Source organism: Amphiprion ocellaris, chromosome 23 (assembly GCF_022539595.1).
Source record: "Amphiprion ocellaris isolate individual 3 ecotype Okinawa chromosome 23, ASM2253959v1, whole genome shotgun sequence".
Taxonomy (NCBI): Eukaryota; Metazoa; Chordata; class Actinopteri; family Pomacentridae; genus Amphiprion; species Amphiprion ocellaris.
In genome coordinates this window covers 20,189,277-20,202,165 of record NC_072788.1, presented here as the reverse complement: position 1 = coordinate 20,202,165, position 12,889 = coordinate 20,189,277, and the positions used below count along the sequence as shown (strand labels likewise).

The 12,889-nt window shown below is 39.1% G+C and overlaps 1 protein-coding gene across 2 annotated transcripts in view; it reads right to left on the bottom strand.

Annotated features, from left to right (window-relative positions):
• The window catches only part of acox3 (acyl-CoA oxidase 3, pristanoyl), a 30,898-nt gene extending 18,553 nt beyond the window's left edge, over window positions 1–12,345 (bottom strand). The window contains exons 1-9 of one of the 2 annotated variants that reach the window (XM_023263615.3): window positions 12,196–12,345; window positions 9,424–9,598; window positions 8,219–8,316; window positions 7,936–8,071; window positions 7,390–7,464; window positions 7,098–7,187; window positions 6,740–6,883; window positions 4,511–4,599; window positions 754–850 (exon numbers count right to left, since the gene is read on the bottom strand). In XM_023263615.3, the coding sequence (XP_023119383.2) occupies window positions 754–850; window positions 4,511–4,599; window positions 6,740–6,883; window positions 7,098–7,187; window positions 7,390–7,464; window positions 7,936–8,071; window positions 8,219–8,316; window positions 9,424–9,543 (849 nt within the window). In that variant the 5' untranslated portion in view covers window positions 9,544–9,598; window positions 12,196–12,345. Of the gene's footprint in view, window positions 1–753; window positions 851–4,510; window positions 4,600–6,739; window positions 6,884–7,097; window positions 7,188–7,389; window positions 7,465–7,935; window positions 8,072–8,218; window positions 8,317–9,423; window positions 9,599–12,195 lie in introns of those variants that run through there. The other variant, XM_035945144.2, reaches the window with a different exon arrangement.
• Window positions 12,346–12,889: the final 544 nt, after the last annotated feature.

Genomic DNA, 12,889 nt, shown 5'->3' with positions numbered 1-12,889 from the left:
CAATACCAAACCTTCCATTTCCATCTTGCCTCTGTGTACTCAGCATCTCCAGATGTTTTACTCAAGATGAAGACTATCCTGGTTATTTACACCTCTCATGGGTTGCTGGAGTTTTTTTTTTGTACTTTTTGCAGGCCTGGTTTTCATTACAAACCATCTTCTCACCACATCCATGCATCTCACAGCAGTCATAGTACCGTTTTGAGTTTTCATTTCACTGTATTTAGGGGGGAAGGCTCAGATAAACAAACTGTAAACTATCCTAACAACAGCAAATAGCCAGCAGACATAATAAGAGATGTGCTTGTAAACACAGTGGAGCATTTAACAGCCACCAGGGCTAGTGTTTCCCTCAGGAATTGGTGGAAATCAAAAACAGAGCTTAAAGACATAACTCCCTAATGAGTAAAGTAACAGCATCTTGCTCAGGGTTAGGTTAGTCATTTCAGATAATTTCGTTAAAACATTAATGATGTGTTCTCAACCTCTTTTCAAGCAGCCAAAAAAACTGTAACCCAAGTAAATACAGGGGTCAAATTTGATTTAGCATTAGCATCCACCTCAATCGTCATCTAAACATGATTTGGCCCACAAGACTTGATCAGGACATCCCTAGCTATAGGGACCATTAGCTATAGGATTGTTTTGAGCCAAAATGTCAATTATCAAAAACGTTTTAGCAGGAATGTTGCATTTATTTAACTTAATACTTGGAATACCCTGCTTTGGCCACCAGTATAAATGGACACTGACCTTGAACGGTGTTATGTAGCGTCCCTCAGGAGTAACATCTCCCGTCCTATTCAATAGGTTCTCCCGTGGGATTCTCACATTGTGGAATAATGCAAATCTGTAGAGAAAAAGAAAGATCGAAAAAAAATTAATCGAAAAAATCTTGGTTACACAGAAATACATAAAAATACAGCCTACAGTGCTGCGAAAAAGTAACTGCACCCTTCCTGATATCTTATATTTCTGAATATTTCGCACGCTTAAGTGTTCCAGATCATCAAATGAATATTTACCTTTATTATTTAGACAGAGATGACCTACAAAACACAATATGCTGTTTTCAAAAGATGGTTTATTGAAAACCTATATCACCCCTGTGTAAAAGTAATTGCCCCCCTGAACTTAGTAACAGATTGGTCAGTCCACCCTTGGCAGCAACGACCACAGTCAAACATTTATGATAGTTTGTGATTAGTCTTTTACATGGCCATGGAGGAATTTTGGCCCACACCGTCCTCTGCAAAATAGTTTTAATGTAGTCACATTAGACGGGTTGCACAGTGGCCCGGTGGTTAGCACTGGTGCCCTGCAGCTAGAAGATTCCCAGTTCGCGTCCCGGCCTGGGCCTGGGATCTTTCTGTGTGGAATTTGATCTCCTTGTGTATGCATGGGATTTCTCCAGGTACTCTGGCTTCCTCCCACAATCGAAAAACATGCTGAGGTTAACTGGTAATTCTAAATTGTCTGTAGGTGTGAATGTGAGTGTGACTGCTTGTCTCTTGGTGTAGCCCTGTGATAAACTGGTCACCTGTCCAGGGTGTCCTCTGCCTTCACCCTAAGTCAGCTGGGATAGACTCCAGCTCCCCCACAGCCCTAGTGAGGATTGAGCGGTGTATAGATAATGGATGGATAGATGACTTACGAGCATGAACTGCTATTTTAAGGTCTTGCCACAGCATCTCAATTGGATTCAAGTCTGCACCTTCCCTCGGTCGCTCCAAAACCATACTTTCATTCTTTTTGAGCCACCCAGAGGTGGACTTGCTGGTGTGTTTTGGGTCATTGTCATGCGGCATGACACATTTGTGTAGAGCTTTAAGGGCATGAACTGATTGGTGGATATTCTGCAGGAGGATTTTCTGATAGAGAGCAGAATTCATGGCTCCATCAACTATGACAAGTCGTCCAGGTCCTGTCGATGCAAAGCAGCCCCAAACCATCAAACTATCACCACCATGTTACACTGTTGGTATCATGTTCTTCTTGTGGAATGGAGTATTAGCTTTACACCAGATGTAATGACCCATGAGCTCCAAAAAGTTCCATCTTTGACTCATCAGTCCACAGGCTGTTATCCCAAAAGTCTTGGGGCTCAGGGTTAGGGTTGTTCTTTTTGGTCCGGAGTGGTTTGCACCTTACAACTCTTCCATGGATGCCATTTTCTCCCCATGTCTTCCTTATTGTGGAATCATGTACACTGATCTTAACTGAGGCAGTTGAGGCCTACAGATCTTTTGGTGTTCATCTGGATACTTTGTGATCTCCTGCATAAGATGTTAATGTGCTCTTGGAGAAATTTTGGTAGGCTGACCACTCCTGGGAAGGTTCACCACTATTCCATGTTTTCTCCATTTGTGGATAATGGCTCTCACTGTGGTTCGCTGGAGTCACAGAGCCTTTGCAATGGCTTTGTAACCCTTTCCAGAATGATATCAATGACTTTGCTTGACATCTGTTAGAAAATGGTATCGTGCCACTTTTTGAGACCCTCTAGCATACTTAGTTATGTAAAGCAGGGCATAAAACAGGAAGCAAAACAACTTTCAGCAATAAAGATATTTTTTTAAATGACAAATCGTAAAATATATCATAAAATGCATCATCAAAGACTGTGAACAGTCTATCATACAGTTATATATTTTAAAACAATGCAGGTAAGAAAGCAGTAAATTGTATTTTTAAAAGACAGATTCAAAGTTGTTTATATTCTTAACATAGAGACAGAACATTAGCCATGTGTTTAACTGTTATTGTTTGCTGTAATTAGGCACATTGGAAAAAATCCTTACTAATGGAATAAAGGTGGTAATTGGGAAAAATATCGAACGTCCTTGTCCTTTATGAAAGAACGATCAAATATGTATCTGGAGCTTATGAGAGACTTCAGCAATCTGATTCAGGCTCTTCTTTGTGCTTCCACAGACAGTGTTCACCATTTCAGCTGCAGAGGAAGGATAACTAGGAAAAGATAGAATTTTGGTGTCCCATTTGATTTGAATCCCCTTTGACTTACAGCAAAAATTTATGAGAAAGGAAAGAATCTTCTCAGGATCAATATGAATCAAAGTAATGACTAAAGCAAGAAAAACCTGCATCAGTGTTCATATGAAGACGTGACTTGATAGCGTACGAACCTCTCCTTTAGTCCTTTGGTTGGTGGAATGGGTTTGAAATTCACGTGTTATGTAATGTATGTTTTATGTCTTTGTCAAGAACTGGGATGTTGGCAGTGGGTTCTATGAGGGCTGGGGCCTCTGTGGATCAGGCGTGTTTCAGTGTATCCCATGGATCCTTGATCAGAGTGGAATCTGGGAAGTTTAGAGACGGGGTCACTGGCTTCGATTCTTTGTTGACCAGTTTTTGCAGTGTCGTGAGGTGTACTTTCTACTGGGAGCGGCCACTAACTGGGACTGCTGTTGCCCTGAGGGGGGGAACTTGGTCTGAAACATTGTTTAGTGGGTGGTCAATAGTGAAGATACATCCACAGAAATGACAGAACCCAAAGATTCCTAGCAGAATGTTGAATTGCAACATGATGATCAATGTTCACTGTCAGTGGTTTTAATGTTGTGGCTGTCTGAGTCTGACATTCATCAGCTCCAAACAATGAATGGAGCTCCATCCAGTGGCTTTAAACAAGTACTGAGGGGTACAATGTACTGTATGTAGTTGCTTTAAATGACCAGTAGTGTCCATAAAAATGTTAAATGCAACACAGTTTCCAACAATACTGAGCTGACTTGAGTCAGTCCACTTAGCTATGAATCATTTTAAATCTGCATAAAAGGACACTTGCATGGATTTGACATTGTCATGTTAAGAGCATGATGCTGAAATGTGATATTTAACAATTCTAAGTTAATTAATTCTATCAGTGGCAAGCATCAAACTGTTGATTCCTTTTTCACAACTGTCTCTTACAGTCTCCAGAAAAAGCCAGCAAGAAGACTTTGAGCCAAGTTTTATTTGTTTGTTTTTTATCTTTTTTGTGATGTGGACAAATGTAATATGTGCAATTCAAAGGTTACAGCTAAAATAATTTTCTGTCACATTCTGATCAACTGGCTGTATACACTGTATTGCACTGTAAATCCTGTCATCTGTGGTCTGCAGAGTTTTCCTGGTATTGCTTCTCTCCAACATAAACAGACTATCACAGTTCTGGGCATACATATGGCACCAGTAAACTAAGATTAATACCCAAGTCTTTTAATCAGTTTGCCTCTTAGCAGCAAAGCAGCCAGAGCTTATTCTCACTGTGAAACAAGCACATAGCAGCATCTTTGTAAAAGCTTGCTTTTATATATATATATATATATATATATATATTATTTGAAATGGAAGTATTGAGGTGACTCAAAAGTAACAGAATAATCTACAATCAAGCACTATTACTTTAATATTGGTATAATTTGATTTGGGTACCTACTTTTTTTTTCTTACAAAGGTAATTAATTGTAAATATTTCTCAAAAGCTCCAATACTGGCTGTCACCTACCCATTTTCCAGTCCATTCTGGCCCAGCTTCTTTCCCATGTCTCCAACCAGCACACCAGGCAGAGATAACAGGGTTTTGGGATCTCTCACCTGCAGCACAGTGGTTATGACTTTACTGAATGCATTTTATCAGTATCATCTCTATAATCAATACAAAACTAACAAACAACGCAGAATGTCTCTGGTTCACAGTAACAAAATGGCAATATGATCTTGTCTATTTTATCATTATGCACTTTTCGTTATCATATTTTTAAGTCCAGTCGATGGATTTAAAAGCATCTCTGTTAAAATATATATTCTTGGATAAGTAGTTGACTTTAACTGTTCTCAAAATGGTATAACTTTACAAGAGTCATGCTCTTTTCAGACATTTTTATATTGCTATGTTGCTTAAAATTATTAAATGATGATTAAAATTTTCATTAAACCCAGGGTGTGAAGAATTATTCATTGTGAATAAGTCTTCTATTCATTGGTTATGTGCAGGGGTCCAAAGTAGCTCCCAAGTAGCTGATATACAGCACTGTGGAAAAGTACAAGTACAAAAAAAAATCTGTTTTTGCATGTATGTTACACTAAAATGTTCCAGATCATCAAAATTATATTCATATTTATTTAATATTAGACAGAGATAATCCACAAATCATAAAATGGATGCACAGCATGGATACATATCAAATGAGGAGTTCATCCTTAAATTGTGTCTGGTTAACCTTCTGGTATCTGTTAAGTGTAAAACCATATGAGCAATAAACCAAAGCAGTTTTGCTTGACCTGTCCTGTTTACTGTTTACCCTCACACTGTAGCTATGTCGGATGTTTCACATGACATTTCAGCTACTACTGTTACTACAGCTACCTTGCACATATACTTCTTTCTACCTTGCACATCTGTCAGCTCCATTTCAGGTCCTTGATCCACACTCCTAGTTGAGGCTCCTACTCCTCTGCCACTGGAACCAGTCAGAGCTACTCCCCAGCTATCTCACCACCTTCCTGTACAATAAACACTCATTTGCCTGTAATTGGTCCACTCATTTTTGGGTTCGCTTTTGGGTTCACTCATTCAGAGGCTCTTGGTAACACTTGAGAAGTGTATTCAAATAAAGAATACATGCACATTACTCTCTTTTTCACTCCTTTTATTTTATGAGGATTTGACTGCCATCCGTTCAACCACAGGGGTTCTCCTCAGATAACAAAGTGAACCTATAAATATGGTCAGTTTTTCTCAGGATCTGCTCCATCACACTAGGACAATGCGCACGTCTGTATGCTGCGTGATAACATTTAAATTGTGACTGATATGTACACTACACTTCAGTAAGTAAATCAAAATTTAAAGACTGTTTAAATTGGATTCTTTGCTTGTTATATTATGATTTGGCAAATCAGCCAATGAGATTCATGATCCAACTTTACAATGTGAAAAGTAAATATAATGGGTGTCACCATGTTAAAAGTCCTCAAACTTGAAGAGATGTCTGCTACCAACCACTCACATACCTGGTATGAACTACCACGTCAAAATGTCATTTAAGCTCATTAGGACATCATGAGCTGACATTACATCGTAAATTGTCTGTTAAATCTAGGTGCGATCAGTGTTTTGTTTTAACCTGAGGGATACAGTAGTCACTGTATGAACAGTGTCATTGGGAATGTGGCTGTATTCCACCAGACCAGCCTCTTTACACAATCTGAAGGTATAGCATCAAAAATAACCTAAAGCAATGTGAAGAATGCATCCAAATATCACACAGTGAAAATAATTATTATTTTCTACTCAAGCAAATGTGAGAAATATGCTGCATTTAAACTACTCCAACAATTTCAATTTACTTAAAAGTTACTAAAGTACACGTAAATGTTACTATCCACCCCTGGTTTACTGCACTTTCACTGAAACTGAATATTTGGTCCATGGCAGTGAGAAACCTGTAAATGATTTTTTTTTTTTTAATCCCTTACTTTAACTTACTGAGTGCCTTCACCCTTTGATGCACAACATGGATCAAGAGATACTCATTGTCCATTGAATATGGGTCACTTTTGACCAATGTTGTGCATCAAAAGGTAAGTTTATATTATGTCAGAACACTGTGATAACACTGTGGTAACACTGTGTACTCTGAAATGCAACTGCATGGCCTCACCACATCAAACAACAGTGTCTGATAACGCAGCCAGCCGTTTCTTTATCAAGGGTCACTGGTCAGAGTCTTACCGGGACAACAAAGGAGTGCAGGCCATGGCAGACCTTGTCAGGTGTGTAGAGCTGAGCGTACACTATAGCATGGGTGGCAGTCTTGCCCAGGTTCCCCACCCAGAACTTGGCCGCTTCAAAGTCGGGAGAGTGAATCACAAACTCCTACAGAGAAGGAACATTGTCAGAATTTGATAAGTGCTAACTGTGGCCATGTCCAAATTCATATCCTACTTGTAAGATAAAATGAGGATTGAAATGTTTTTGGTATCACCTAAAGGAGAATGCACCAAGTAGATATTGTAAGCCTTCATGAGCCAAATACATTGCCATTTAACAATGACACAAATATATTGTGTGTGCATGTGTGTGGGATGACCTGGGTGGAAGGATCATATGTGGCTGTGGTCCTCATGGCTCTAGAGTTGCTGCCATGACTTAGCTCCGTTAGCGCAAAGCATCCAAAGAACTACAAACAAATACATGCACAGACAAATTTACTGTGAATACAATCAGTTCCTGCTCCTGAAAATTCATTGAAAAGCTTAGGAATATGATGGTGAGCTATCACCCTTTCCCAGTCTGTTCTGTCCTGTTAAACAGCCTTGAATAAGGACTGACATGTTGTAAGGTAGGGCTGTTGGCAGTGTAAAGCTGTACTGAACTCTTACCGTCATGTCGTTAGTATTTTCAACATATTTGTTGTGTTGACTAGATCCTGAGCTGGCAACAGTTCTTCCAAACATCTGAAACAGAAGATATGTTCAGTATAACTTACTGAAAAGAGACAGGTTAGACAGAACAAAGCCTAAGAAATACCAGCAGCAATCATGAGGCCATTATGGCTAATGGCTATAATGCTAATTATACATCCAAATGTACCCAAATGCTAGATAGATGAAGATTAGAAAGATAAATTTATTTACATCCATGCTAGCAACTACCCACCAATTTTATCACATTCAGCAATTCGTTATTTTTGCAAGTATTAGGTCAGAAATCAGCCCAAATTTTTCTCTTCAGCATATTGTTAATTTAGTGATGCTGAAAATTCACCAAGAGGACAGCTTGGTGTCCGTCTTTCACTTCACTGTGTTTTTTAGTATAACAGCATAGCATATCCCTGAAGTAACAACATTGTTAAATAAATTAAAGTGCAAAGTGGAGAAAAATGTTCTGAAACTTTTACCACAGCAACTCATATTACAGATATTTACCCCTATGGAGAGGAAGTACTTGGCACTCATACCCAAGTCATACATCCCCAAACAGTCAGTGAGGATTATACTCTTCCAGGGGTTGGCCATTGCCTCTTCTTCTGTCAGGAAGTTGTAGCGAAAGAGCTGTTTCACCCTGCAAGTTTCATCTCAAGTTTTATTTTCTTCATGTACAGTCTGTACATATGTAACAGTGTAACCATCCATGGGTGGTAAAATAATTGTATTGTACAGTAGGAGAAGCAGTGGCTATAAAACATCCAACTTCTAAGTATGTTGGTACCTGAGGAAGGTCAGCTCTCTCTTTTTCTCAATAGGGATGTCCTCACCAGGCTGACGGGCGAACAGAGGATCATTTTCCAAAGTTGTAAACACATGTTGCTGCAGTGTAGAGAAGAAAGTATAGTATACAGAATATGTAGAGAAAGGCTGACATGGTACAGGCCACTAAAATGTTTTCTGACCACTACAAATGAATGCATTTACTTTTCTTTTGTTTTCTGACAGTTCAATTTAAGTTGAAACTGAAGAAGGAATTGAAATGACATTTGAAGTCTAAGCACTGAAAAGAGTTGAGCTTAGACCCGTTGCCAGATAAGCCAGAAGAAAGTGAACGGATGGATGTAAAGACCTTACTGATGCATGTGGTCAGATTGCTTTCAGTGTCCATTGTCAAGACTGAACTATGAACCTCATATAATCCAAAGGCAAAGAACAGCTACTAAATGGATCTTGTGGTGAGACTGTTGTCTCAACCTCAGTCACTGAGAATTTAGTGACATTGTCCTTCATTACCATGAAACTTTGACTTGCACTATTTTGACTTAACGCAACATCTACCGCCCACATGTTACAAGTACTCACTACAGTATCAAATGTAGATCAATCTGATGCAGAAATAGCTGTATCCTCTTGGTTAAGTCATTTTTTAAACTCCAAAAACTCCAGTGTTTTTTAAAAGTGAAACTGTATAAACCACATATTACTATGTAAAGGCACCTTTCATTCAGCGAACTTCTTAGTCTTCTAAAGCTGCTATCATTCTTTATATTATGCATTTTATTTGCACAATAGAACAAAGCACACACAAACATAACAACAAAAGCAAATTGCAGAAGTGAGATTAAAGAAATCTTTAGGGGCTCATCAGAGAGGCACCCCCTCCTCCCAACATGCATTTGATGCATATGCAAAAGTTAGCATCTACAAAAATCTGTCAATATGTATGTGTTCTAGCTTAAACATTTACAGAAGCAAATACTGTATACATATATACACTATTATGTAATTTGGCCTCTTTTTGCCAGAGTAATTTATTCCGTTGTGAAGTATTTGTAACCTCTCATTAACGTCACAGTTAAACTGATGTGGTGTCTTCTTTAAGATACAAACAGAAGTTGTCATTGTTTGTAAACTTCTAAACCCTACATATAGGAGAATTAACTGACCACTTTAAAACATTAGCAGTAGCGGAAAATTTGATCTAACCTTAAACAGTATTATTTCCTCTCCATCTATGAAGTTAAGCATGTCCTTCGAGTTAAAAGATGCTTTCTTCCTGTAGACATCCAGCAGGTTGCTGGAAAGGTCAGCCACTTCATAGTCCATACTCTTGGTTTCAGAATAAATGGGTTCCCAATGCAGGGGAATAAGGCACTTCTCTCTATTTGAAAAGAAATATGAAAGAAAATCAGGATTTCTGCACTGACTATTTGGTTAGTCAACTGGTCAATTAACAAAGAAATAAAAGAAAGTACTTTAACAACAAACAAATGTTCATGCTTTGCTGTGTCACACATGATAGCAAACTAAACGTTTTTGACTAAATGTTATTAAGAGAAAACAAGATATCTAGAGCTGCCAGCTTGGCCAGTAGAAAAATAGAACAACAGTAAAGAACAATGATTTAACATGTTCTATGAGGTGGAATTTTTCAGTAGTAGAAGACTGGTTGTTGACAGCTGTCACTGAGTTAATGACTGAGCAGCAACTAAGTTGACCCACCTTCTAGAAATGGAACAATGACACATGATGTCATCTTTCCATGCATCAATAATATCACAAATCAAACATATGGACAATGTTCAGAAACCATCCAAACATGATATGTACTAAGTTTGATGAAGATCTAACAAAATATGTAGAATATGGAGTCAGTAGTTGAACAGCTGAAACATTTTTATGACACAAATTGGAGTGGCTTATATTAATCCCTTGAGTATCACTCACTGATTCCACAGATTAACATTTTAGTAGGGTCATATTCTTGGGATCCGTGACCATCTTGTTCAAAAGGTTCCAAGGTTCTTTATTGTCATTGATATACAAACAACGAAAGGCACAGCATTTCCAGCAATGTAAAAAATAAGCTGTAATAGAATAAATATATTTCCTAATCTTTTTTCTCGATGTACTTCTATTCTATTATAGAGAGCATACCACTGGAAAGTGATGGCTAACTCTGCTAGAGCCCTGTTTTCAAACTGGCTGCCAATATCTGGCCAGGTCACCAGTCTATCACAGGGCTACTCATAGAGACAAACAATCACACTCACAGAGTCACACCTCCGGGCAAAATTAACCTCAACATGTTTTTGGTTGATAAACTGGCAATCTGTCCAGGGCGTCTCCTGCCTTCACCATAAGTCAGCTGGGATAGACTCTAGCACCCCACGACCCTACTGAGGATTAAGAGGTGTATAGATAATGGCTGGATGGATGTTTTTGGTCTGTGGGAGGACGCCAGAGTACCTGGAGAAAACCTACACATGCACAGGGAGAACATGCAAACTCCATGCAGAAAGATCACAGATCCAGGCTGGGACACAAGCCAGGGACCTTCTAGCTGCAAGGCAACAGTGCTAACCACTGATCCACCGCGCAGCCCCAACTGTTGAACAAGTTTTTATTAAAAAAAAGATAAATAATGACAATTGTGAGTGAGTTTACAAAATTGTTAGACCCCTTATTTTCCATAATGGAAGTAAATTTCTTCATTAGACCCTTCCTGTCTGTTAGATGTCCACATTTATCAAACTACATGCATATGCCTCCAGTTTGACCATGTCTGGTCAAACTCAAGACAAACAGACTGCTCTTTGTGCAAAACAGTTGCTGGAATTAGTCCAACAGGTGGCTGGGGTTAGAATGCTCAGGAAAGTGAACTCTATTACGAGCAATGCTTTCCACCCACTACACAATTTGGAGGTGTTTAGGCATAGAACCTTCAGCCACAGACTCATCCCTCCTCAGTGCAGGTCTGAGCGCAGCAGGAAGTCCTTCCAACCAGCTGTCGTCAGGCTTTTCAATGGACATTAATGTCTTAACTTAATGATGTATATGCTGTGCATATCTGTGTTGTTTTTCAATTTTTTTCTATTGTATATACTATGCCTATGGCCATACTTGATGACTATTAGTGTTGGTGTTCTGTCGGGTTTGTGGGTTGTCTGCGTGTTAACATGCTGCTGTAACAAAGTAATTTCCTGTAAAGGATCAATATAGTATTATTCTATTCTACTCTATTCTGTTCTTTTTGGTGTACTACTATTACTAGCTCTCACGTTTGGTCGAATGAGATCGCAGTGTTCTTAGCATAGATAATTTAAATCTCCAGCTAGGTTAACCCATCCATCCATGATCTATACACTGCTTAATCCTCTGTAGGGTCGTGAGGGGGCTGGAGTCTATCCCAGCTGACTTAGGGTGAAGGCAGGTTACACCCTGGACAGGTCGCCAGTCTCTCACAGGACTACATAGAGACAAACAATCACATTCACATTCACACCTACGAACAATTTAGAATTACCAATTAATCTCAGCCTCTTTTTGGACGGTGGGAGGAAGCCGGCGTCAGTTCGGTTGATGTAACACCTATAACCTGTAACACTGGGTTTGACTCAAGGTAACCTTTGTCTTCTGGCTGTTATCAAAATGGAGCAAGGTTGAAGTCTGAATTGTCCATGCAACTTGTGCGGGACTGTAGCTTCACCAGTAGCTCCAAACTGTTTAGCTGGAAAATGCCCACATGACGTGACAGTCTCCTCACACTGTCACTGTTGTTTACTGGCTGACACGACGGAGAAAAAGTAGAGTTTACAAAGAGACAACAGTAACTTGAATAGCGACAGCTCCTCAGTGGTCTGCATGCTTTTCTGTCCGCTATCGCACAAACTGTCGGTGTGACTGAAGCCACGACAACATGTGGACAAAAGAACTGACTTCTTTGTGAAAAACCGACTTTAATGAAACGGGTGTTACCTTGAAGCTCTGCGTCAACTCTCCCTTTACTTTCCTTCTTTGCCGCTCTCTTCTTCGTGTGTTTTCAAAATCAGCTGTGTATCAGAGGTAAGTGTCTCCAGTAAAGTGGGAGGACTTTTACCCTGATTTCCGAAAAGATGACGTATCTTCCGCTACATATCCTCCAGAATAAAAGCACATAGTTCAAGGATGACAAACTAACCTCACGCTTTAGCCGCGACAGTAAGAAATTGTACAATGTATTGCACTTCTATGACAACAAATAGTCATCTGTACTGCCACTGCGTAAGGATGAAGATTAAATACAATTTACTATGCCATACTTTAAAACCATTAAAGATTTTTTGTCTTTATTCTAAAGGTCTGGTGTGTTGTTTGTTTTATTCAAAGCTCCTGGAAGAGACTTTCTGTTTTTATTTCTTGAGGGTACAGGGACTTAAATATTATTTCAATATATTACTAGGTGTCTGATTATAGAGTGGAGTGGTGGTGGTGAAGTCAGAAGTTTACATACAGTTCCTTAGTATTTGTTAGCATTGCCTTTAATTTCACGTTGAATTGGCTAAAAATTGCATTTACATCCTGCATTGTGGGAGAGTGTCAGACTTAAATGCACCTAAATACAATATAATGTTAAAGTAAATTAAGTTTAATGTCTGGCATTTCTAATGTGCAGCTGTCAGAAATAAGCGGC